We start from the raw sequence: 26,892 nt of genomic DNA, 5'->3' as shown, positions 1-26,892 counted from the left end.
GGAGAGAGGGCAGCTTTCCAGCCTCCATGTGGCTGAGCTGGACTTGCAGGCAGGCGGTGGGCAGGGCATCCACACTGAGGAGTCAGAGCTAAGTGATCTGGGGCAGGCAAGAGGTTGTCCTCCCCACGGGCTTTCACTCCCAGTCTCCCTCAGGAGCAACACCTGAAGCCCACCTAGAGAAAGTGATTGGATCCAATTCATCTGAAAGCTTATCCCCGCAATGTGACACATCCCGATTCCACGTTCACACTGAAAGGACTACCCTGTCTTTCGGCCTAGAGCGTTCGACCTCTACAATCTTTGCAAGGGCCTAGAGAAGGAATTCCTCCCACGAAGGTCGGGGAGAGTTAGGCAACTGGTAGCATCCTGATATCCAAACACAAAGTACCTGAGAAGGTACCGATGGCTTCCCTTCATAGTCGGGACCACAGAAGTAGGGGGGGCGGCGAGGGGGCATCACACGACAGAGCAGGGGAGCCTGATGATGCAGCGGGCAGGGAGCAGGTCCTTCAGCAGCCCGGTGGTCCTCAAGAGGGACCCTCTCCCAAAGCCATGGGCTCTGAGAGGCCCCTTGCCCAACCCCCACCCACCCAGTAGTCGCAAGCAGGAGGCAGGACCTGATTCACTTCTGGGAATCCAATGTCTTCCCCACTTGACCCTCCAAAGCAAAACCCTAATCCTTTTCTGAAACCGTAAACGCTTCGGGTCCCCTGGGTATCCTTCAGCAGTGCGCATTCGCCGGCAGCCCCTACCCGGGCAGCAGCCAGACTTGGCCCCTCCACACCTCGGCCACGGCCTCCGCCTGCTAGCACCACAGCACCTACACGGCGATCTCATCGTCCAGGCTGTCGCCCAGCTCCTGCCTCTGCAGGACGTTCCGCAGGCGGGGCAGCTCCTCCTGGGACCATGAGTCGCGTTCCTCGCTCTCGTCCGTGTTGGATTCGTACTCCGAGGCGATGCCTGACTCTCGGAACTTGATGAGCTCCAGGCTGCCCAGCAGCGGCTCACCCTGAGCAGGGGGTGGGGTGTCCTCGGGCGGGAGAAAGCGGAAGCACTCCAGCTTCACCAAGCAGTCGCGCCTACCTAAGGGGCTGCCCACCGGGTGGGCGAAGTCGGCCAAGCCCGCGCCCAGGGGCGGCGAGTGCAGGTCCTCTGGCTTCGGGGTCGTGGGGTCACAGAGCACGGGAAGAGCTCCAGAGCGGAAGGTGATCTCCAGCAAGCTATCCTGGGAGCCCACTGGAGGTGGGGGAGAAGAGGGGGAAGGGGCGACATTAGCAAGCTGCTTGGTCTGGAAGCCACCGTTGGCCCACCCAGGTCCCTGGCCAGTTGAGCGAACCCTCACAGGGGCTCTTCAGCCCTTCCTTCCACCCCACACGGCACAGACACGCCAGGCTGAAGGGGACGAGCTCAGGGGAGGTGGTAAGGGCAGGGCAACGATAAGCACATGATCAGCTGGTGAGGTCCGTGGACGCCTTGAATGGGGTGTGTGGTAGGAAGAAGGAACCAACTGAAGAGCTACCTTAAAAGCATGTAGTAACACTTAGTGCAACCTTGTAAACTGGCATTAATTAGAATACAACAGGGCCTTGATAAACAAAAATAAAAATCCAGAGAGGCTTTCAGAGCGGTGAAGTACAGCGGTTCCCAACCCGTAACTTTGGGCCACTTTAAAAACACAGAGTTATCAGCCCTGCCCCAGATCTACCAATGCAGAACCTCTGTGGGTTGGATCTGGGAATATCCATTTTTTAAAAAGCTCACGGGATCGTTTGGGAGAACTACTGGTATAACAGGGAAAGCATTAGACCTGGGTCTGAATCTGGGCTCCACGCTTTGCTAGGCCTGAAACTGTGGGCTGGTTACTTAACCTCTCTGAGTCCGTTTCCTCATCTGTAAAATGGGCACAGCACCACCTACCACTATAGGGATTAAATGAGATTATGTATACGATCAATGGATATTGGTCCACAGCCGGTGCACACTTAGAGCAGCAGACAACCCAGGGACAAGCTCAGGAGGAAGGGGTGGAGACACGCTGTCTTCTAGTACTTCTCAGTGCAGCCTGGGGGTGGCTGCGAGTAGAGGCAGGCATCTCAGGCTGGGAGCCAGGCAACCTCTGCCACTAATCAGCAGAGCTAGCTGGCCACAGTTTACTCCTCTGCCTTATCCATTAAACAGACGGACTGCTGCCAGCCTTTTCTATGCTGCCGAGTTGTCAAATAGTGCGGGGAGAGTAAACTACTAAACGGTTCGATGTCTCCTGCAGAGCTCACAGAGACCACGATTCACGATAGGTGCTCAGCGTGTTTCGACTGGAAAGGCCCCCTGAGAAAGAAACGGGCAGCCCTAGCTTACGTGTAAAGAGCCCGGGCCCCCATCGAGGAGAGGCTGGGTGAACATGCGGTCGTGACTCCCGGGGACTTTCAAGGTCAAGTCTGGGCACTGGGCTAGAAGGCAGCCAAGCCCCTCTCTGGCCCTGCCTTTTTATAACTCCATGAAATGTACGAATGGGACACACAGAGCTGCCTTTGTTTTCTGCTGGGATACCAGGTCAGGTCAGGGGTCCAATAAAGCACCCCCAGAAAGCTTTAGGGAAGAGAACATGTGGTTCCAGAGCTTCCCCACGGAGGTGAGGCTGGGCAGGGCCCCGGCTTACTGGCGTTCTGTCCCGACAGCTTCAGCTCCAGCTCCTGCACCTGCTTCACCAGCAGAGAGATGTGCTGAAGCATGTCCTTGTTCTGCAGCAGGAGCTGGTGCACGCGAGCCTGGGCCTCCAGCCGCGCCGCAGCCTCAGCAGCCAGCTGGTCCTTCAGCAAGTGAACCTGCAGGGGAGGAGCAGGCAGAGGAGACAGCGAGAAGACAGGACAGAGAGAAGGGAGGCACGTGAATGCAAACGCGAGTCACTGGTGGACGGCCAGGACCAGAGACACCTTCCACGTCCAATTCGAGACAAAGAAGCCCTGCCCCGGGCAAAATGGGCACCCGGGCTTGCAATTCAGAGGAGAAGCCAAAAGAAGCTGCTCGCTGGATCTCTCTCTGTCCTGAGTGAGGGCCACGATGTGTCACTCATGTACGACTCAGAGCCCCACGACTCAGAGCCCCACACCACGAGCAAAAGGTAGGAAAGAGTTGGGCCCCAGACCCTGCCCCCTGCTCCATCCCTGTCGGAACTCCTTTGACAGCTAACGTATTACTGCTGTGTTGAGGCAGGTACGTTTTTCTTCTCTTTTAAAAAACGAAACCAAAAACTGATATACTGACCCACTAGCTAAGAACAGTGTCACAGTAAACCCCCTGCAATCTTCCCTCTTCCCTTCCTCGCATCCAAATACCGTGAGAAATAGGAAGCCCTACACATGCCCTTTCTAAGTCAGTGAAATGGCTGTCATGGTCTGTGTTTCCACATCTGTGGGTGAGTGTCAGCTTCCTTCCCTGACCTTCCATTCCCTTTTTATTTCTCAGGGCACCTGGAAGCATGCTTCATACCTGGCAAATGTCAAACGTTTGCTGACTGACTCATAACAGGGCCTCATCCAGCAACCCCGGCAGGGCTGAGGTAAACAGCTTTACAGAGACGCCCTCTATGAGAAGAGGGGGACCCTCATCAACTCTCGCCTTCTCATGGTAGAGCACCTGGCAATGGCATACCCCGAATGCTCAGGGCCCAGTAGGGTCTGCTCTTCGTGCACAATCTGGGTGTGGGGATACAATTCAGTGGGAGGAGAGGTGGGGTGATTCTGTCAGGACCCTGGTTTGAAGAAACTGAGTCACGAGATGATGACAATGTTTACACATACGTGATTTTTCTGCTAAGAAGTGGATAAAGGGTTCTCGAGGAGGGTTTCTGAAGGTCCCTGAATAAGCACAGCTGATGAATTTGGTGGCCTGGACCAAGGCATGTGGGAAAGAGCGTTTTCTTGAACCGAAAACATGGTATGGATAAAGACACAGAGTCAGGGTGAGCAGGGTGGGAGAGCCGCAACCAGGAGCGGAGGAGAGAGAAGGAAGGAACTGGAAAAGCCAATTCTCTGGCTCAGACAACAAATGCTCTGGATCGCTGAAGAGTAATCCGCTCCAAAGAGATTCACGTTCTATCAGGGAGTAAAAGACCATGTCCGCCCCACCGTCTGGCCAAGCCTGACCCAGGGTCCTGCCAGCCCTCCCAGCAGCCAGCACTCGGAGACCATACTCTTGGATGCAGCGGCTGCTTCTCCCGCTGCCCGGATTTAAGGACCTGATCCTGCAGTTGGCTCTGCCTCTAAGTGGGGCCACTAACGAGATTAGTTGCCACTTTCCATTAGTGGCTCCCAAGGTGAGGCCGATCTTTCCCTCGGTGGTTGGGGGGGGCGGGGGGGGGGCGGATGCCTAAGGAATCTAAAGTAAATCTGTTCTCCACCAGGTGCTGCTAAGGGCAGAACTGATACTTTGGTCCAGAAATCAGCCTCATCTGTTGCCTCAGATAATCTAAAGAGAGATCTAGAGAAGGGTGAGAACAGAGAAAAAAGAGTGGCAATAATATTTCGATCTGGATATCAGACGGTGGATGGCTATTAAGCCTCTATCTTCCCCGGAAACTGAGGCATGGAGGTAGTTCACCCGAGAGTCCCTCAGATCCTGTTGCTTCTGAGAAACAGGACAGTTGCTGTGGGAAGCCCACCCCCAGAAGGGCCCCCAGAGGAAAGGCCAACCTTAACCTTCTATCTGCAAGTAATGTAACTTATTCCAACTAAGAGTATCATTGAAAGGAATGTACCCAGCAGACAGAATTGCTAATTATCCATTTTCTATTTTCTTTGGAACAAAACCGAGACATTAGGCATAAATGTGGAACAAAACTTTCAATGCATGTAAACAGAAAACGTGGAGAATCCTGCCTACCGCTAACTGGCATCTCTGGAGGGTTCCCTGCACACACTTGCTACAGACTCGGGTGCCTGAACCCCACATCTGAACATCCCAACGGAAGCTGGAACACTTGAGTCTGTTGGTTACTCCCTACGCAACTGCAGGTAATTCACTTCTACTTGGACCTCCCTTTCTCCATCTTTCAACTGAGAGGGTTGGCTAGAGGCTCGGACAGTCTGGTATCTCACATCCAGATGTATGGAGTGGTCAGTACCAGGGGCCATTCACTAAAGGCTCACTGAAGAACATCTCTAGATTTCCGCTGGGAAGTCAGAGAATTAGGACTGGGAACAAAAGAGGAATTCCCTCCTGCAGAAGCCAGGGGAAAACAAATTGGAAGTTTCTTTTGCAGGTAACCATTCTAGTGGTGGGGGTACAGTACATCAAATGCTTTCATCACAAATCCACTGGCACTCAGCACCATGAAAAATGCCGTGTTTGAGTCCTCCTCGTGCCAGACTAAATAAGAACTTTAGCTTTGCAAACGTCGTTATGACATTTTGGGCATTTTCAAACCCTGGGAATGAGAAAGTACACGCTGCTGCTGCTGCCTAAACCCCAGCGCTAACGAGCCCTTCTGCTCCTGCAGCCGCCAAAAGTGGCAGCAGGCATAAGGCTCCGACCTGTCGCTGCACCAGTCTGCACACCACAGGAGAACCCAGACCAGGCCAAGCTGGGACAAAACAGCCAAGACTTCCTTTACATGTGAGGCAATTTAATGTAGGCCATATCAATTTCTGGAAAGGCAGGAGTTAGCCTGGCCTTTCCAGAGCTGTGTGGTCTTTGGCAATGACTTATCCTGGTCACGATCTAAGTCCGCGGGAGGGCCACGCCTGGAGGGCGGTGTCCGGTTCTGCATTCCTGCCACAGCACTCCAAGCGTAAGTTCGACCCTGTGCCCTCCAGCTGGGGTGCCACTTCCCAAAACTCAGATACCCACCCTCAACCCACCCAGCAACACCAGACCACTGCCCACTGGCTCTCCAGCCTACTTGCCTGGACTCCAGCTCCTCCGCGAGAAGTGGGGGCAGGCCCAGGCTGAAGTTAGGGAGCGGCAGGCACATGGAAATGGCAGTGAGGAGAACCAGAGCGATTTGCCCACACACACACCGGACACACAAGCGGAGGCAGGCAGCGCTGTCTCAGCATGCACAAGGCAGGGGACCTGGGCAGTGCACCCAGGGCGCTGGGGACTGGGGGAAGCCATGAGGCCAGATGCTAAAACTAGGGCCTCGGCGGGGTGTGGAGGGTTTTTAGCGCTGTTCCTCTAACTACAGCATACACAATTGCAAAGCACAGGTAACCAACCACTTGTCTCAGAACAAGTGCAAGTGGCACAGGTAGAGGAGAAATCTTTAAATAGCAACACTGAGCTGCGGTGTAACATTTTCCCCATGAGCTAGGCCAGGAACTGGCAAACTGTGAAGGAGCCTGGCCTACTTAACTGTTGCCAGTCAGCCACAGCGCCTGGATCAATTCTGGAGCTGTGTGGGCCCAGCCCGTGGCCATGCGGGCGCCAGCTACATCCCAGCTTTGGTTCAAGGCTTGGCTATACTCTCGCTCACACCCTTGAACTTCTGGTCCATCTAAAAGCAGGAAGCTAGTGCAGCCAGGCAAGCCTCATGCTGGGTTAGGGAAAGTGGTCCAAAGGGCTTGGGGTTCACTATTTACACACTGATATCTAATCTAGAAATGCTTTTAAGAGGCAGCTGAGCGAAACCTTTGCCTGGATACCTTTAAGGCCAGGACAGCCCCTTTCTAGGCCAGCTCTGAACCAATTTAGGGAGAGGCTGGGAGAGATCTTGAGGTCTCAGGCCAAATCAGAATGCTGTGAAGGAGATCTAAGCCTAGCTCCATTGATAACAGTAGAACCAGACTGGCCTGTGAGAATAAATGGGGGAGAGGGGCATAAATCATGCAACAAGGGACCCCAAGAGTGCACCTGTTTGCAAGAAACTATCTTTATCCTTAGCTCTTCTTGGGAGCCACATAGGAGGACTTGGATGCCCCAGAGCAAAGGAAAATACGTTCCCACTGAAGTGCTGAGATCACAGTATTACCCATTGGAATTCTGAGGACTGCTGGTAGTTTAACGAAGAAAGAAACCTTGCAGTTTGATGGCAGTAGAGTCTGACAGAACAAGTAAAAACTGACCTCATACTGGACACTGTGCAGAGAAACCAAGTATGCCAGATTTGATATGTTTTAAATGCATGAAAGATGTCAAGAAGACCTATCTATTAGTCCACCTATGAATCTTATATCGTTTATACCCAAAGATATGGATACTAATAAAAAGCCCTTGGATCAAATGCTACAAAGAGAGTGGGAGAGGAACACGCAGAGAAGCCTGTCGCTGAAGGCTGGTTTAGGACTGAATCGGTCCGGAGGACAGGGGAGCTGAAAGCCAGTTGAGAGGTTACAATAATACGGCTGCTTCATTCCCGGGCAGCAAAGGAAGGGGCAAACTGAAGAGACTGCTTATGAGGAAGGGAGAGAAGGGCAGAGGAATCTGCTCCAGAAGCTCTCTGAAGACCTCAAGGTGCTGTCTGACCTGAAGATTTTAGAAGTCTACATCCCTACCCCAAGTCATTTCATCCATGTGGGATACTGATGCACTCTGGTGGCCTTTCAATCATGTCACTGCCTGAACTGAGACTCAACCAGGACACCACCAACTATAATCAACAGATTCCAAGTGCAGGAGAGGCTGAGGGTGTCCAGCCTGTGGAAGTGGCTGGAACCGAGAGAGGCTCATCAAGTAAACTGCAAGCACCGTGCTCTTCCCCTCTCCTAGCTTCACTGTCTTCAAGGACAGAGGCAATTAAAATAGGGCCAGGGCAGTGACGCCTGCTTGAGACAGATGCTTGATTCTGGGCCAGAGAACCACTCTTAGACTTTCATCCTGACTGTGGGAGACTTACAGGTCTTGTGGCTTCGCTGAGTACGTTAACTGCCACAGCACTCTTCTTGTGCAGACTGTACATGTGCAAACAGTTTCTCTTTAGTATTAAGCAGTGAGTTCACATTCAAATGCCTCTCCGATGATATTCACCATGAATACGCATCAAGCCCGTTCTTAGATAAATAATAATTACTTGGCAACTGATATGCTGAAGGAGAAAAGTATCATGGCTGGAGGATGGATTTATATTTAATGGGAAACTTTGGAAATGACATGAGTTGCTGAACGGCCCCGTGCTGTAGCACGCCGGCTTTCTGCTCTTGTCAGCCATCACACCTGGGAGGAGGGGATTCTCGGGACAGCCACTCCGTTAGTAACTAGAGGAGATGAACTGTGTTATCTGACGAAAGGCGATGATTTTTCCCCCCAATATAAGAAGCCATTAATGACATTCCTCCTCTTTGTTGCTGTTTTGGGAACACCTGCGAATCCTCCTAGAATTAGCACACATCCTTTTGGGTTCATGGTCTGGATTTTTAAAAAGGTTCAAATCCCTTGGAAGCAGTGCCCTACTGATTTTCCTCTCTTGAAACCTGGCTGCAAAAGGCACCCATGAGGCTGGGCCTCAGGCCCAGGTCAGGGTGAGACTGTTACAAAGAAGGTCTTTTCAAGACCCAAGTCATTGCATCGTTCTGGGTAGGCTGCTGGATGCTTCCTCAAGGGGTATGTGTTGGAAAGGACGGCTCCGCCTGGGTGATTCACTCCACCCAAGGGTCACGAGACGAGTAAGGAGAAGAAACGATGAGGATCGATAAGAGCTCCCTAGAGAAGTCTTCGTGTTCTCATTCAAGAACGCAGAAGGCCAGCCTGGTCGACCAGATGTAGAATGTCGATGCATAGAGCTGCCTTTCCCGATCTCTCACCAACTCTCCAAAGCCTGAAGACCCCACCTTCCTCCTCACTGTCTGCATCTACCCACCCAGGTCCTCACCCTGTCTGACTCCTACCACAGAATTCAGCCTGTAAACGGTACAAATGATTGTGTCTTCACTATTCCCCGACTGCCCATAGAGAAGATGAAGCTCGGACTCACAAGTTCCAAGGAAGATGTGGACTCTACCGTGCCCTGCACAGAAAGCAAGCGAAAGGCATCCCTGCTAAAAGCAGCAGGGAAATCAGCTCACCCCTCCTTTCTAAAGCAGCAGCAGCGCAACACGTCTTCAGGGCTCCAACAGCACTTGGCTCCTGAAATCTAAGCCAACTCTTCTCATTATGGCTCAAATACTACGCCTAAGTTCCTGTAAGTTAAATCCCAATATAATGAACTCCAGGCCAGTATGGTATCAAATTCTGCTTGGAGAAATCTTTAAAAAAAAAAAAAAATCCTTCCTGGAATGCGTAGATGACTAACAGAGGCATGGAAATCCCTATGGACAAGGTTTCCAGGGTGGTAGCTTCTGCAAGGGTGTTTGGGACAAATTCATACTTTAAACTCTTTTAAGAGTGGTATCACAAAGTCACATCTGTCCTGACTCCAGAGGCGTCCCTTCCAACCCCAAACACCAGCAAATGAAGGTAGGAAAGGAAGGGTGAAATTATGTGCATCTTGTTCCTTAGTAAGTTCAAACCATTATCCAACAACATCCAGCCAAGCCAGCCAAGCCCAACTCAGAGCGGGGGTACACGGGAAGCCAAAACACTTCTTCCCATTTCTACCGCGTCCCCCATCTCTCCCCTCCCTGCCGCCCCCATTCCTCAACAAGCAACGACCCAACAGCGGGAGCCATCCCTCACAGCTCGCTAGGTTGTAAACCTGCCCTGTGCCCCTTGCTAAGGAAGGCGCGTCAAGCCCATGAGAGTGGAGCCTGCGAAGTAGGGAGGAGGCTGAGGAGAACCTGGGCCACAGCCACTTGTGTCTGTTGCTGCTGCTGCTGGAGGAGCTGCTGGAGGAGCTGCATCTGGTGCTGGGTGGACAGCGGTGTGCCCGCGCCCAAGCCCGGGGGCTTCGAGGAAGAAGTGGGAAGAAGCATCCTGGGCGAGGCTGTCAGCATGGGCTCCTGGGGGCGGGCTGAGACCTGGCGAAGAAGAGGAGACACGGCATGACCCTGGGTAGGCGCCACCTTTAGGGGCCTCACTCTGCCTTTAATACATACAGCATGTAGGATGGTGGGGTGAAATGGCCCGCTTTTAACCAAGAGCTGGAAATGCTACGTCCTTTTTTTTTTTTGGCTGCATTGGGTCTTCACTGCCGTGCGTGGGCTTTCTCTAGTTGTGGGACTACTCTTCATTGTGCGGGCTTCTCATTGCAGTGGCCTCCCTTCCAGAGCACGGGCTCTAGGCACGTGGGCTTCAGTAGTTGTGGCACACAGACTCAGTAGTTGTGGCTCTCAGGCTCTAGAGTGCAGGCTTACTGTTGTGGCGCACGGGCTTAGCTGCTCCGCGGCATGTGGGATCCTCCCGGACCAGGGCTGGAACCTGCGTCCCCTGCATTGGCAGGCGGATTCCTAACCACTGCGCCACCCGGGAAGCCGCAATGCTACGTCTTCAGTGGAAATGTGGACAGACTCCCACAGAGGAGATGATGATCTGATGGCCTGGGCTGGGACCACAGAATCAGAAAACCCTATCTGGACACCTGATGCCATGTGATGGGAGACCAGGCAGCTGAGATCATCCTATCACTTGCCCATAGCTTCCAACTATACCATGTTGTTGAGTCACTTGAGGTTCTGGACTTAGAGGGATCTGTCTCTATGAAAGACAGCTACCTACCACCCCACTACGGGGCGGCTTCTACCTTTACTTTGTTGTGTTCTTAGGGCTCCCTCTTCCAGGCTCTGCAGGGTTCTCCTGGGCTGGCCACAAGTGAGGGAGGCGCTCCAGCCCAGCACGGCCTCCTCTCACAGTGAGAACCACCAGGGAAGCAAGTCGGGACACAGATAGTGGTCTGCAGAGATCCTCTCTCTGAAAGGGGAAAGCAGTTTCTATTCCCTTCCCTCCTGTCTCCCTCCTGGTAGTTGGACACTTTCATTAAGACGGTTTCTGTGAGCCAGAGGATTCAAGCACAGGGTTGAATTTGATTTCTGGCAGCTCTGCTGCTGGTCCTTTTTCAGATGTGCAAGAGGAAGCACCCAGTGACAGAAGGCTTTTGCCACTTGCAGAGTACAAACTGGGCACCAAAGAAGACATCAGGCAGACAATCTGGAACAATATTGCCCTTCAAACTAGATAGGTTTCTCCTTCTGATGAACTAGCCTAATGACTTCCACTTCAGAAAAGGCATTGCAATGGTGAGGAAAGAGAGGCACTCCTGATACAGGGAACTGGCAGGGAATCTACAGGAAGGGGAATTTGTCAGTATTTTCCTCCTGTTGGCAGGGGTGAGGGGGGTGCAGGGGGGGGGTTGTTTTGTCTTCGGGTTGGAGGTTCTTAGTTTCTTAACCTGGATCCTATCAGGGACTCCTTGAGGGCATCCATCATCTCACCCCTACGATACGAGGTTGAAATTGATGATGCCTGAGGTGGTCTGCCAGTTTCTAACCTCCAAGGGACCAATCTCCAGCCTCCCCAGGAGCATCAAAGGCACACAACCGCTAGCGGCAGGCAGAGGCAGCCCTAACTCACTCTGCTCCTTCAGCTAAGCCCCCGGGGATCACGTCACATGGTGCAAGGATTAGCCATGCACAGGTATTGTGCAGCGACAAGGTGCCATTAAAGGTGGGGCTTCCACTGAGAAGAAGGGGACCCAGGGCTGATGGGACCCCGGAGGGTGGCACACATCAGCAATGAGCTCTGTGGCATCCTGGCACGCAGCAGCGTCTAGCATCAACACGCGGGGACTGAATCTCTAGAAGTTAGGCCCCTCTGAAAGGAAGTAAAACATGCTCTGGAACCACCACGGTGCTGGGGAGCGCCTCACTCTAAAGGTAACCCGGCAGGCTTAAGAGGTGACTGACAGTGGCTGAGGCTGTGACACAAACTGCTCTGGGAGGTGATATGCGTGCAGACCACCTGGGTGGGCCACCTCCGGCTTACCTTGGAGTCTGTATGGGAGCCTCCTTCCTTCTCTACCGCGTCGAGGTCAGTCACACCTCGGCTGAACTCCAGGGCATCATTCCCTGGGAGCGGGGCCTCAACTGCATCGATGTCCGTCTCCTCTGCGGTGGCCGTGGAGGCCCTCTCGGCTCCGGTGAGCTGGCGGCCTACAGGGACAACAGAGAGGGTAGGGAAGGGGTACAGTCACACTAAGAAGAACGTCCTACTTTCCCAACACTTTAGTTTTCAGCTGTGTCACGACTAGGGACTCCACTGGCTTTGTAACGTTTTCACATATCTTTTCACTCAAGTCTGTTAAATTTCCAATCCAATAAGATGTTCTCATTTTAATATCCTTTTAAAGTCCAGAAACAAAGACACCATTTCCTCAAGTCTGCACATGACTGCTTTGCCATGCTCCTAACGGGCTGTCAGATAAGGGGTAAATCACCTCACCCCCTGGGCCCCAGTTCCTTCAACTATACAGTGGAGGCTGAGTTAGGTGGGTGGGAGGGTTGCAGGCCTGAAAAATAAGGGCAAGGAGATCCGAGGCCCCATCCCACACAGTACATCAGTCTCCCATCCTCAGAGCCTGCCTCTGACCATCCCCCAGGAGCAGAAGCTAGGGAAGGGCCCTGGAGAAGGCGGCAGTGGCAGAGGAGAGACAGGTGGCTGGTTTTCATGCCTTGTCTTGTCTATTTCCCACTTGCCCCTTCCTACCGAAGACAGTGACCATGTCTTTGATCACACGCTCAGCATGTGTATGAAATTCCTACTGTTTCTTATTTTTCTTCATTCCCTGTTCCTCTCTCTTTCCTGGGCTCTATAAAAACACCTGGCAATTCTCAGGCATTTCCCAGGAAACATTTTTTTTTTCTCTACATTTGGGATTAGGTTCATCACTACTGTCTTCAAATAAAACTTCTTAAAAGGCTTCAGAGACCAAGCACCAATCATAAAACTACACAGGCTAATGTAAGTAGCAAGTACGAAGAGTTGATTCCCTAACCCTAAGGCCAACCCAGGGAGCCAGGCTTTGGTCATTTGAGGGCCTGCCTTGTAAAACAAATAGTCCTAACAAGTCTTCTCACGCAAACCCATACGAGTCATCGGGGGAAGCAAGGTGGTATTTAGAAAGCCAACAGTGTGCTTGGTTTTCCTCCTGGCTGCTCTGGGAGCTGGGAGACGGACTGCTAAGGGTTGCAATGGCATGTAACAGAAAGGAGGGCCCTGGACCATGACCTGGCAGGGCAGCTCTTCTGCTCCTTTGTAAAGCAGCCGGCAGGAACATAGGGAGTGGGCTGCTTCCTACCATCTCCTGCACCCAGAAGCGACCTTCCTGATGATGAAGAGGTTGATCCTGTGAGAGGGAGGCCGATGGATAACTCGTGGGTGGATGGTGTTGGGAACTGAGCCTCTGATTCTCCTTGCCCGCAGAGGAGTGAGCAGGGTGAACTGGGCCCGCCTTTGAGGAGAGATCTCCATCAGTCATCAGGAGGGACTGGCTCCTACAGCACCGGGCATCCATCTGTCAGTGCACTTAATTAGCACATGATAGCAACTCTGCCCTTCTGATCTTGAGACCAAGGGTGTATTTCATTCATGGCTCCCAAGGATCTGGCACAGAGAAGGTGTTCAGTAGACACTAACAAAGGCAACAGTGTCACGACAAGGTAGCAGAACAGGGAAGTGGGCTATAAGAGGAGGCTGCCCCTCACCCCTGGAGATCCTAATGACGAGAACTAAGCAGCCCTCCAGAGGGTCTGGAGATGCCCAGGCCAGGAGCCCAGAAGGGACTGGAAAATCTCTTAGGTTCTAGCTCTGCTTCTGGGGGAGTCATTAAGAAACAAACTTCTCAGCCATTTTCTTTGTACTAGTGGAGTTCCCAAACCAAGCCTGACGTACACGAAGTCACCAACTATGGGACTGCTTTTTGAGAGACTTCCTGCCACTCAGTGGGCTCTTCGATGATCACATTTGGAGTCGTATAGATTTAGTACAGCTAACGGGTAGACAGTACAAGCACACCTATTTTATCGCACTTTACAGATATTTCATCTTTACAAACTGAAGGTTTGTGGCAAACCTGCATTGAGCAAGTCTACTGGCACCATTTTTCCAACAGCATTTGCTTACTTTGTGTCTGTGTCACATTTTGGTAATTCTCAGAATATTTCAAACTTTCTCATTATTTGTTATTAGGTGCTATCCATTATTTGCTATGATGATCTCTGATCAGTGATCTTTGCTTATAATTATTTGGGGGCACCATAAACTGTACTCATATAAGACAGTAAACTTAATGTGCTCTGACTGCTTCACTTGCCAGCCACTCCCACCCACCCCCGCCGCCCTGCCCATCTCTCTTCCTTTCCTTGGGCCTCCCTATTCTCTAAGACACAACAATAAGGAAATTAGGCCAATTAATAACCTTACACTGGCCTCAAGTGTTCAAGTGAAAGGAAGAGTCACATGTCTCTCATTTTAAATCAAAAGCTAGATATGATTAAGCTTAGTGAGGAAGGCGTGTTGAAAGCCAAAATAGGTCAAAAGCAAGGCCTCCCTCTTGCAACAGTTAGCCAAGTTGTGAATGCCTAACCCAGAGCAAGGCCCTAACTCTCTTAAATTCTATGAAGGCTAAGAGAAGGTAGGAAGCTACAGAAGAAGAGTTTGCAGCTAGCAGAGGTTGGTTCATGAGGTTTAAGGAAAGAAGCCATAACCATAAGGAAAAAGTGCACGGTGAAGCTGCAGGTGCTGATGTAGAAGCTGTAGCAAGTTACCCAGAAGATCTAGCTAAGATCATTAATGAAGGTGTCTACAATAAACAACAGATTTTCCACGTAGAGGAAACGGCCTTATATTGGGAAGATGCTGTCATTCAGGACTTTCATAGCTAGAGAGGAGAAGTCAATGACTGGCTTCAAAGCTTCGAAGGACAGGCTGATGATGCTCTTTAGGAGCTAATACAGCCAGTGACTTCAACTTGAAGTTGAAGCCAATGTTTATTTACCACTCTGAAAATCCTAGGGCCCTTAAGAATTATGCTAAAACTACTCTGCCTGTGCCCTACACATGGAACAACAAAGCCTGGATGACAGCACATCTGTCGACAACATGGTTTACTGAATATTTTAAGACCACTGTTGAGACCTACTGCTCAGAGAAAAAGATTCTTTTCAAATTATTACTGCTCATTGACAATGCACCTGGTCACCCAAGAGCTCTGATGGAGAGGTACAATGAGATTAATGTTGTTTTCACGCCTGCTAGCACAGCATCCATTCTGCAGCCCATGGATCAAGGAGTAATTTCAACTTTCAAGTCTTATTATTTAGGAAATACATTTCATAAGGCTATAGCTGCCATAAATAGCAATTCTCCTGATGGATCTGGGCAAAATAACTTGAAGATCTTCTGAAAAAGATGCACCATTCTAGACACCATTAAGAACATCCATGATCCATGGTAAGAGGCCAAAATGTCAACATGAACAGGATTTTGGAAGAAGTTGATCCCAACCTTCATGGATGACTCTGAGGGGTTCAAGACTTCAGTGGAGGAAATAACTGCAGATGTGGTGCAAACAGCAAGAGAACTAGCATTAGAAGGGGAGACTGAAGATGTGACTGAATTGCTGCAATGTCATGATAAAACTTGAACAGATGAGGAACTGCTTCGTATGGATAAGCAAAGAAAGTGGTTTCTTGAGATGGAATCTACTTCTGGCAAAGATGTGTAAAGACTGTTGAAATGCCAATAAAGGATCTAGAATATTACATAAACTTAGTTGATAAAGCAGTGGCGGGGTTTGAGAGGATTGACTCCAATATTGGAAGAAGTTTTACTGTGGGTAAAATGCTATAAAACAGCATTGCCTGCTACAGAGAAATTGTTTGTGAAAGGAGCGTCAACCAATGTGGCCAACTTCACTGATGCCTTATTTTAAGAAACTGTCCCAGCCCCCCCCCCACACCTTAGCACCCACCACCCTAATCAGTCAGCACCCATCAACACTGAGGCAAGACCCTCCACCAGCAAAAAGATTACGGTTTGCTCAGATGATAGTATTTGTTAGCAATGAAGTATTTTAAAAGTATGTACAGTTTTTTACATATAATACTATCGTACACTTAATAGACTACAGTATAGTGTAAAGATAACTTTTATGTGCGTTGGGAAACCAAAAACTTTGTGCTACTCGCTTTATTGCAATATTCATTTTATTGCTGTGGTCTGAAACTGAACTCGCGATATCTCCTAGGTATGCCTGTATAGTAACAGATCTGTTAGAACCGGGGCGGGGGGGGAGGGTAAAGCTGGGGTAGAGAGAAAGAACAAGCTAGATGGAGGGATATTATTATTGTGTGTGTGCCTGTCAGTGTATCAGATAACACAATATCTCGAAAAGGGACCCACAACAAACGGTCTTCTTCAGGTCCTATCAGACAAGGGACAAAATCTGGTATTTGCGATGTTCCTGATATCGACAAGCCCAAGGGACAAGAAATGATATGAAAATCTTCTGGTAAAATCAGGAAACTTACAGGATTGGGCACTATGGATTTCAAATTGTAATAGGGACAGGTAAGACTGGACTTGGGGTAGGGGGTGGTGCTTTTTAAACTGTTTATTTAAACTATACTGGATACACTGAATAGTCTCTAGACATGCTGATTTCATTCATCTACTCAGTAAGTATTTGTTAAGAACCCTGTATACAAAAGAAGTCCACTGGGCATAAAGATGAATAAGCAAAATCTGTGCTTTCAATGCTTCCCCAGCCTGATGGAAGAAACAGACATACACCACAGATGTATCACCTACGAGGGAGCTATCCAGGGTGCAGGGCAACAGAAGAGGAACATGTAAGTCAGGCGGGTGAGAGAGAAGCCTGTGCAGAGGGGAAACACCTCCCGAGGAAGGAGTACCAGCTAAGGCAGGTGAAGAAGCAGGCAGAGGGGAGGGGAGGCCATGGAAGGCACTCTAGGCAGAGGGCAAGGCAGGGGCAAAGACACAGAGGTACAGAAGTCCACAGCATGGTTGGAGACACTGCAAATGACTCTGCGGGAGGGACCTGACCAGGAAGAGTCAGGAGCTGATCTTGAAGGGAGGCAAGCAGGTTAAGTAATACCAAAAGATTTTCATTTTTTCAAATTTCACCTAGGGATGATGTGGAGGATAGATCTATAAGGGACAAGATAGAAAGCAATACTCTAGGGGAGAAAGATGAGGGCTTAAGCTAAAGAGGTGGCATAAGACAGAACAGAGGGGACAAATCTGAAATACCTTCAGGGGCGCAGAAATCACAGGACTTGGTAACCAACTGTCTGTGGGTGGGGAAGGGGGAGGGAGAGAGGAGGAGATGGGGAGGAAGAGAGAGAGGAATACATATAGAATGAGTTTTAAAACTCTGATTTAGGTGACTGAGTAGAGACTGGCATCCTTTAGGGAAAATTTTGGAGAAGGAGATTGCGGATAAGAGAATGAAACTGTGAGAGTCTGTAGCAGCTAACTGGAGATATCCACTATCCGTAAGTGGAGAGTTCAAGAAAAAGGTCTGGGCTGGAGTTAAAACCATGGGCAGTCAAAAAAGAGCAAAGGGACCAATCCCAGGAGAAAATCCCCACACCTGAGGGGTAGGTAGAAAGGAGAACCTACAAAGGATGCTGGAAAGCAGCTAGTGGAGAAAAAAGGAAAGAGTGCGGGGTGGCGGTGGGGGGCCCCAGAAGCTGGGGAAGGGGAGTGCTTCATTCCCAGTGGTGCACACTGCAGACAAAGGCTGGTTCAATTTGCCGACTAGGTGGCCCTTCAGTGACCTGGACTGGTCGTTTCAGGAAGGACTGGCAGGCAGCAGACACCAGATCACTGGAGGTTGAAGGGCTAATGGCGAGGGTGGGGTAAAACGTAGACAATGAGTATAAATGTGTCTCGCAAGATGCTTGACTATGGAGATGAAAGAGATAGGCTGGGGGAGATGCAGGGACAAGGAAGGTTTGATTTTTGTTTTTTTTATGATGGAAAAGACTTGACCTTATCTATGTGCAGCGGGGGGAAAAGTCAGCACAGTAGAAGATTCAGGTGATGATTTAGGAGAGAGCTGATGGCTCAGTGTTTAAGAAGAGGCGAGATGAGGGGAAAAGCAGAGGCAGTGAATAGGTTAATCTCAGACAGGAGAAGAACATCGTCCACCAAGACGGAAACTGGGGATAAGGGAAAGGCAGAAGGACTGCTGAATGGCAAAGTAGCCTGGGGCCAAGTCTGGGGACCACAGATGTGTAATGGACCAGCGTCACAGGGCAAAATGGACAGGTACTGTTGGATGAATGCAGAACTTTTTACATGTCAATTATACCTCAAAATAAAATGGTTGAAAAAAAAAGGATTATCAGCTCAGTCCAAAAGTACTTGAAATGGCCACTTTTTGCCTCAAAACTGCAAGAGCAATAGCTTAAACTCAAATAGTGCTGACTGTGTTCCAGGCACTAGTTTAAGGGATTTACATGTCTTAACTCACTTATCCTTAGAACCACCCTGAGAGTTAAGCACTATTATTATCCCCATTTGACAGATAAAGAAACTGAGGCACATAGCCGGTAAGGCTGGAGCTGGGGCTCAAAGCCTGCCAGTCTGGCTCCAGGCTTGGTGCTTTTAACCATTGCACCACCTCGTCTCCCAACAGGCTCACTGCTTCCACCTGTAGTCTCAGCCACCCTGCTTTATCTTCTTCATTGCATTGACATCCCCTAAAATGGTCCTGTTTGTCATCTGTTTGATCCCCCACCCCAACTTTCAGTGTGAGCTCCTCACCAGCGGAAACCTTGTCTTGTTCACAGTATCCCCAGAATATGCGCAAACTTGATAAACATCTGCTGAAGGAAGGAAGGAAACTGAAACTAAGGAGAACCAAAGGACCAGGCAGTGGTGGCCTGATGAGATGGAAGAGCAGGTGTGGTGGGAGCGTGGAAGTGACACAAGGTCAGTGGTGTGCTTGCTTGAATAAGCCAGATGCCCAGGTCCAGCAGATGTAACAGGTACACAGTAAATACTCCTGAATCCACTGCTCACTGTCTAGATGGCAAGAGTTTTATTTCTAAGAAGCTCTAATCTCCAAAGGGCTCCAAGCCCTTCCCCACGTTGGATTGTCTGCTGCCATGGGAAGAGGGGCGCCTCCAGGGGAACGGGATCTCTCCCAGGAAACCCTCTCCAGGAGTCAAAGAAACTGCACAGGGCAAAGCAAGGCAAGAGGAACAGGGGCAGTGGCCCCACCTGGCTCTGTGCCCCGGGTACTGGCCAAGGGCAGCTGCTGTCAAAAGATACAAAAGATAAATCTCCCCCAGGGTAGGGAACGGTGGGAAGAATGAGGGAGGAAAAAAAGGCAGGCAGAGAAAGGAAGAGAGAGGCAGCACACACACAATGAAAGTGAGGACCTTCATTAAAAGCACTCCCGAAACCCAGAAGGGAAAGGGCTGACAAGACATCAAAGAAGATAGCAAAGCCTCCGCACTTTCCAATTCCTCCAGAGTAAACAAGTTTCCTCTGCATAACAAACGGCCTGCCTGGGGCAGCTCCACTGGAAAGATAAACACTGCATTAAATGAAAGCTCCCTAACGTGGAAGCAAGATTCTTGTTAAAAGGAAAAGAAAACCTGCCAACCGACAGTTCCACTGTGGAGCTTCAAGGTACCCCATTACAGAGAAAAATCCTAATGGAGTCAATAAATTCTTCTGGGTGAAGAATTTATGGGAAAAAGGAACGTGTTCCTATCAGTTTATAGACAGTATGGAAGCAAGTGGGGCTGTAAAGGGGAAGTGACTACAGGGCTTGATAAGAAAACATTTCCCATCTTAGATCTGTAGAATTCCAAGCACTGATACTCAAAGTAGGTTTCACTTCACGGCAGTGGCACTACACCACATTCAGAGGGCACCTGATTAATCATTTAACGTGGATCTGTCATAAAATCATGGGACTTCAGAGATCTTCTTGTCCATAGATGGGGTCACGTAGTTGAGACTCTGAACTGGAGAACTGGCTAATAGCTAATGTGTATTTAGAGTGTATTACAGGCTAGGCACGATGCTGATTTACATGCATTATCTCCCAACACCTAGCAGATAAGAATGATCCAGAGAGACTATAAAGTTTGCTGAGGATCACCCGGCTGAGAAGTGGTAGAGTTAGGATTCAAGCCCAGCTGTTCAGGTGCCAGAACCCAGACTCTCAGCTGCTTCTCTAGTCTGCTGGTCCAACATTCTCTCCATCATGCCACACTGCCTTTTCGTTTCTATGATGGTTACTTTTATGTGCCAATTTGGCTGGGCCATGGTGCCCAGATATTTGACCAGACATTATTCTAGATATCGCGCTGAAGGTATTTTTCGCACGAGAGTAAACATTTAAATCAGTAGACTCTGAGTAAAGCATGTTACCCTCCATGATGTAGGTGGGCTTCAACCAATCAGTTGAAGGTCTTAACAGAACAAAGACTGACCTCCCTGTAAGAAGAGGGAATTGTGCCAGCAGACCACCTTTAGATTTGAACTGCAACTCTTTGCTGGACTTCCAGCCTGGAGCCTACCCTGCAGATTTTGGACTGGCCACACCTCCACAATCACATGAGCCAATTCCTTAAAATAGGGTGTGTGTGTGTGTGTATCTCCCTGAAAAATACAATTCACATCACTCCACAGGCCAGATTCTCCCTTACATGAGTTGGGGAGAGCCCCTACCACTCCCTTTACTCTGCAGAGATGCCAACACGATATGTGGAGAGCATATCCAACCCATGCTTGACCTCCTTAAAGAGATATATACTCAGTGCTTTGACATCTTAAACTCTGAAGCAACTACACTGGGCCTGATAGATTTCCCTAAAATGAACCGAGATGTTTCATTTCCCTAAAATGAACATCAGTTACATTCTTCTTAGGGAGAATGGTATACAGAAGGTGCCAAATACCTGAGATCTCACATATATTACTGTAATTTGAAAAAATTATCACCAAAAAGGTTATAAAAGGAGAGGTGCGTGTAGCTGATGGGCCCATTATCTCGACGCTGACCACCTGTTAGTCAGAAGAGTGTAGCCACGTTGGCCTCTATCTGCAGCCTCAGCCACCATCACTCATCACCATCAGTACTCTCTTCAGCCTTCCACCCTCACCCTCTAGGCTACATCACCTCAATTCTACCTACTCCCCCCAAACCAAGGTCATCGTTCTTCATCAAGGGGACTGTTTAGAAGTCACTCCCTGCTGAAATTTCTACTCAATCTCCATGCTCATTTTGGCACAGAGTAAGCACTGAATAAATGCTGTTGACAATGACTAAAATGACACACATCCCTTGCCACAATCACTGACCATGTTTACCAGTTTATTCAACAAGTATTTATTATGCCAGGAACAGTCCCTACCCTCCCAGAGCTTGCACTCTACTGAAGACAGGAGGACACTATGTATCTGGTAGACAGTGGGCTAAATGCTAATGTTAACAGCATCAGCCAGGAGTGAAAAGAACATAGGAACCTGGAGGAAAAAAGTGCTTAAATTTTCGGGAAGGGGAGAGGAAGAGAATGGGACAGTGGAAGCTGGAAGGCAGGCTTCCCAGAAGACAGGATAGTGAAGGATAAGTAGAATGGCTGCCTGGGGTAAATGCAGGAACCACTGGCAGATGGAACAGCACTGACAACGGCTGGAGGGTACACGATACACTCAGGGTGCTAGGGGAGGAGTGGGGGGAGACAAGATGGAGAAAAGGATAGGAAGAGATCCCTACTGGAATCTCTACTCACCCCCAGAGAGAATCCTGCCTAGTATCACAGGAAATCATATCAACCCACCCCCACCCAGAAGACCCCTGCAGGGTCTAGAAGGGGAAGGAAGGAGTAGCTCCCACTGCAGGAGGGAATAGCCTACCTCCTACCCCTCAGAATAGTCTATATGAAATGCTATCCAGCTCTTCTCTCCGAAAGGCCAAACCATACCATCCTGATCTCTTTAGCAAATGGCTGTTAGTTCTGATTAGGTGCTCGGAGGCTAGATCAAGCTCCACAGACAGGAGTTCCGTGATAAGAACACAGTTCAAACACTCAACCTCTAGGTAACCTCCCTATGTCCAACTCCTTTCACTCCAGGAATAAATGGCCTCACCAGAGACAATGCCCTTTATTTTTTGATTAGAATTTCTTTGTATATGTGCATCCTGGCTGCTAGTGGTACTGTGGGTTTGAAAGCCTCTGAGGCTTAGCTATGATTCTCCACCAACAAGGGAGCAGGGCATTACCAAAGAACAGTCAATAACGTAAAGGTATCAATCTTTTCCAGCTAGCAGCTCTGAGGGCAAATCCTCCAGTTCAGAAGTGAGCAGATCAGCTTCTGTTCTCTGAGCAACATGGCCAGCTACAGGTCTGGTATAATGAAAAGTACATCTTTCTCCCACTATCGCCACCTAGTTCCTTTTTGCAGAATGAACCACAGTAACCAGTGTCTTGTGTATCATTCTGGAGATGTTCTATGCAGAGTAGGCACATAAATGGTTTCATGTGTACATGTATATATACATATATATACACACACACTTTCATTTACATGTATATATTTTTCTACAGTAATTGGTAGCGTGTCATATCCACAGTTCTACACCTTGATTTTTTTTTTAATTCAACAAAATATCTTGGAGATGACTTTTTATCAGTTCATAGAGTACACCAAGTCTGTGTAATATCCCATTATTTGTAACCATAATTTATTTTAAAATCCCCTCTTGCTATTTCCGATTTTTTGCTTTTATAACAAATTCTTTGCTTATGTAACTTTATGTATGCATTATTTCATACATGTATGGGTTTACCCTTAACGTGAATTCTTTGAAGGGAATTTGAGGGTAATTTGGGGGTCAAATCATGTGAATTTCCAAAATTAATGATTTCCACATTTTTCTCCATAGGGGTTCTACCTATATCACACACTATGTCAACATGTGTGTCTGGGTTTATTTCTGAGCTTTCTGTTCTGATCCATTCACGCACTTATTCATGCATCAGCACAGTTTTACCTATTATAGCTTTATAATATGTTTTTGTACCTGGAAAGCCACTCCTCTGTCATCACTCATCTCTTCCAGGATTTTTTTCTGTTCTTGTTTTTTCCCATATTTTAAAATAATAATAGCTAACATGTATTTGGTGTTTACCATGTGCCAAGCACCAGACTCAGCATTTGAAATGGATCTGCTCATCTAATCAACACAAAAATTCTATGAGGTAGGCACTGCTGTTATTTCTGTTGTTTCCATAAGAGGAAACTAAGGCACAGAGAGGCTATGGAACTTGTCCAAAATTACACAGCCAGTGACCACTGCAGCTAGAATGTAAACCAAGAGTCTCTACTCTTCACCACTTTGCGATAATGCCTTTTGCAGTATGAGATTTCTTCTGCTATTTTCTAACTTCTTGAATTGAATGTTTAATTACTTTGATTTTCATGATTGATCATCTAAATGTAAATAATTAAGTCTTTGATTTTCCTCTGAGCACTCTTTTATCTATATCCCATAAGTTTTGAATATGATAGCATACCAAGGTGCCTACTTTGCTGTTAAAAATTTGTATTGTAATGTTAAATTTATAGATTAATGTAAGGAGAATTAACATTTTTATGATGTTGAGATTTCCCAACCAAGAACTTTCCAATTGTTTATGATTTTCTTCATATAAAACATATGTTTTATTATGATTTCATAGGCATTTTATCTTTTTAAATTGTTATTTTAGTGGATATTTTCTTCCACTATGACTTCCAACTGGTTGTCGTTGGAATAGAAAACCATAGTTATCCATATGTATTTATTGGACCTCACCTCTTTAACTAAATTCTTTTATTTCTAATAGCTTTCAGTTTATTTTCATGGGTTTTCCACATAAAAATGTATAAACTATATTAACTTTTTGCCTAATACTCATACTTTTTCCCCCACATTTACTGTTAGATTATAGAGATGATAAAAGACATCTTTGTCTTATTCCTGACTTTTAATGAGACTTGAAGATTGGAGATATTGGAATAATGTCCACACTGAGGGTTCATAAAACTATAGAATTTAGAAATAGGAAAAAAAAACTACTTAGATAACTGTAATTATCTTCTTTCTAATTTGTTTTATGAAGGTGTTTTTGTATGGTAATTTTCTTTGGGGTCTGACTTGGTAGCATAAACAGCTCTACCTTTAAAATGTGTTTCCTGATGATATCCAGTTTAAATGCTTCTTTGTTTGACAGTTTAAATATCTTTAATTTTGTTATAAAAGTAACACACATTCCTTAAAGAAAATTTGGAATATAGAGAGAAACAGAGAAAATCAAATGTTTTTAAAGTGAACTGATTGCCTGCACGCACGAACACACACACACACACACACACACACACGCACGCACCCAAGAGGACTCTCAGAGTTAAGGACTTGGTCCTGGTAAGATGGAGGAGGGGAGACAATTGAATTTGAATGTGGAGGAAACTGTTTTCAGAAGAAATTTATTTTTCAGAGTCCAAAAATCTAGCCAGGATAAGCTGATCCTTAGGACTGTTCACTGGGCTGAAATAACCCAAAGAAATCTTTGATTCTCTGACCAATTCTCTCAATCTTTTTGCCTGTCTTCTCCCCACCTCTCCGGAGGAAGTCACCCAGCCGGCGAAATAGCCCCACACTCTGAATCTGTGACCCAGGAGGAAACAGGCTTCTTTGGGGGATTGGCTCAAGGTTAAAACCAGACCGCTCCCCACCTGAACATCCCCATTCCTGGGCCACCGTTCACTTCCACCGCCCCACGCTGTGTGTCTACCTGCCTGTTCATCCACATCCACGGCAGTGACCTACCTGGGTCCCCTGAGCTGTTGCTGTTCCTCTCACTCTCCCCGTCTTCCTGGCCGTCGGCATTCTGCTGCGTGTGCTGTAGGCTCAGCTTGTGGCAGACCTCGAAGGCCTGCCCCACCGTCCGGACGATTCGCATAGCTTGGCTCTGGGAAGGAGAAAGGAAAGGAGAGAAGGGAGGATGTGGAGACCCTCTATAAGGACACAAGAAGGGCCGAGGTGGGAGAGGATGTGGAAGAGGCATGCAGACAGAAACCCATGAAGCCAGCAAAGGAAAGAGATGGAAAAACCTTATGTTGTTTGGATGTGCACATACAAAGAAGAATGCAAAGACATTTTCCCTTCCTGAAATACTCCAGAAAATAAGAAATTGTCACCACAGTTCTGAAACAATCAGTCAACTGAATGGACAGATAGCGAACATCCCAATTCTGGACTTAGCCCAAGTCCGCCTCCCAAGTTTGACAAAAGTGGTTGATACGCTTCAGAATTCTTTGCCAACCATTATCAAATGTTCCATGGGTTCATCACACTAACAGTAACTCAGCCATGTTTTTTTTTTTTTCTGCTGGAAGCGGTGGGTTTCCCTGGTGTTCCTGCAGACCAAGGGTTGAGAAGCCATGGTCTAAACAGCAGAACCAGCTGAGGCCTGGAGTCCAAGTTCCCTGGAACACGACTGGCAGCCAACGGTATCTAAGGTGAGCTTCCCAGCCTTGCTCTAAAGATGTCTCTCATTGGGTCTATTCTTTGGCTACTTCTTTTTTTTCTTTTCTTTTCTTTCTTTCTTTTTTCTTGCTATTTAACCTCTTCCTCTAACGGCTCAAGCACTGAGCTTAACCCTAGCTCCCAGTATTCCACTACTAGGACAGCGGGAGACAGGACAAAAGAGCCTGTTCCTAGAAGGAGTCTCAAGTGGCCCACATAGGCCATGAGGAAAAACCACATGCAAGGTTTTCAGGGCATGGTCTTCTAACTGGATAACGGATTATAATTTGCTAATCGGTCTGTTTTCACATTCTTTCAAAGACTCATTGAATGACTTCAGTGAGAGCTATGCAGGGTTTAAGAGCTCAGGCTGGGAAAGCTTAGGTCACTGCTCCTCTTACACCAGTGGTCCCCAAACACTCTGCCACCATAGACTGCACTGCATTTAACTGTGGCCATCACTCTATGCCTTGAGTCTAAGATTAATCACATCCTGGATGATCTGACGTCAGGTCAGTTGTGACTACCTAATGACACCATCAGTTCACCCCACACATTTAAAAAACCCCAAGGTAACGTCAGCAGTCAAGTAGAGCTTCTCATCAGCAAACCGATGCAACTATAGACAAACTCAGAGTCCAATGTTTTGATAAGCCTGTAAGGCCTTGTTGAGGATAAACGTATGATTCATTTACACTATTCACAATATTGAAATTAGCTCACATTTCTCCATTACTATCTTCATGAATCCCTAAGGGCCTTGGATCCCATGTATGGAACTACTGCTCTAATTCACTCTCTGCTAGGTGTAAGTCCCCAAGTCGCTACCCTTACTATTTCCTCAAGCCTGGCATTACTTCTGTGTTCTCCCTTTTCATTTCAGGCCACAGTATTCACATTAAGATGAAAAGGCATCTTGGCCAATCGTCATCATAGGCCTACTTCAGATCTCAGTCTACTTCTACTCCTCCTGACGTTCCTCAAACCACTTCCTAGAAGTGGCCGCCTTAGTGCTCAAACAGCAGGCACCGGTCTTAAGCAAGAAGCCCCCACCTTTCTCACTCCCAAAATATATTTTAAAAGTGTCATTTATGGGCTTCCCTGGTGGCGCAGTGGTTGAGAGTCCGCCTGCCGATGCAGGGGACACGGGTTCGTGCCCCAGTCCGGGAAGATCCCACATGCCGCGGAGCGGCTGGGCCCGTGAGCCATGGCCGCTGAGCCTGCGCGTCCGGAGCCTGTGGTCCACAACGGGAGAGGCCACAACAGTGAGAGGCCCACGTACCGCAAAAAAAAAAAAAAAAAAAAGTGTCACTTAGAGGGCACAGTCCCTAACCAATCCAGGCCAAGCACATCTTTCACATCTCCTTTGGCAATCAAGCTGTGCTCTGAGAAGGAGGCTGAGCCAGGAAGCTCAACCCTCAGGTGAAAAAGAAGATTCTGTTCCACTCAAAAGTGTTCTTCCCCCAGGCCTCCTG

General features: G+C 48.3%; 1 protein-coding gene across 5 annotated transcripts in view; it reads right to left on the bottom strand.

Annotated features, from left to right (window-relative positions):
- Positions 1 to 26,892, bottom strand: part of LOC112403901 (carboxyl-terminal PDZ ligand of neuronal nitric oxide synthase protein-like) — a 301,211-nt gene that overhangs the window by 17,908 nt on the left and 256,411 nt on the right. For all 5 annotated transcript variants that reach the window (XR_003004013.1, XM_024751627.1, XM_024751628.1 and 2 more), the window contains 5 exons: positions 24,719 to 24,860; positions 11,845 to 12,011; positions 9,705 to 9,884; positions 2,657 to 2,822; positions 1,084 to 1,236 (listed from right to left, as the gene is read on the bottom strand). Coding sequence is in view for 4 of the 5 variants with exons in the window: in XM_024751627.1 (XP_024607395.1) it covers positions 1,084 to 1,236; positions 2,657 to 2,822; positions 9,705 to 9,884; positions 11,845 to 12,011; positions 24,719 to 24,860 (808 nt within the window). In the remaining variant the exon portion in view is untranslated. The remainder of the gene's footprint in view (positions 1 to 1,083; positions 1,237 to 2,656; positions 2,823 to 9,704; positions 9,885 to 11,844; positions 12,012 to 24,718; positions 24,861 to 26,892) is intronic.

Source organism: Neophocaena asiaeorientalis, unplaced genomic scaffold (assembly GCF_003031525.2).
Source record: "Neophocaena asiaeorientalis asiaeorientalis breed wild unplaced genomic scaffold, Neophocaena_asiaeorientalis_V1.1 scaffold156, whole genome shotgun sequence".
Classification (NCBI taxonomy): Eukaryota; Metazoa; Chordata; class Mammalia; order Artiodactyla; family Phocoenidae; genus Neophocaena; species Neophocaena asiaeorientalis.
This window is presented reverse-complemented; position numbering and strand designations above follow the sequence as displayed.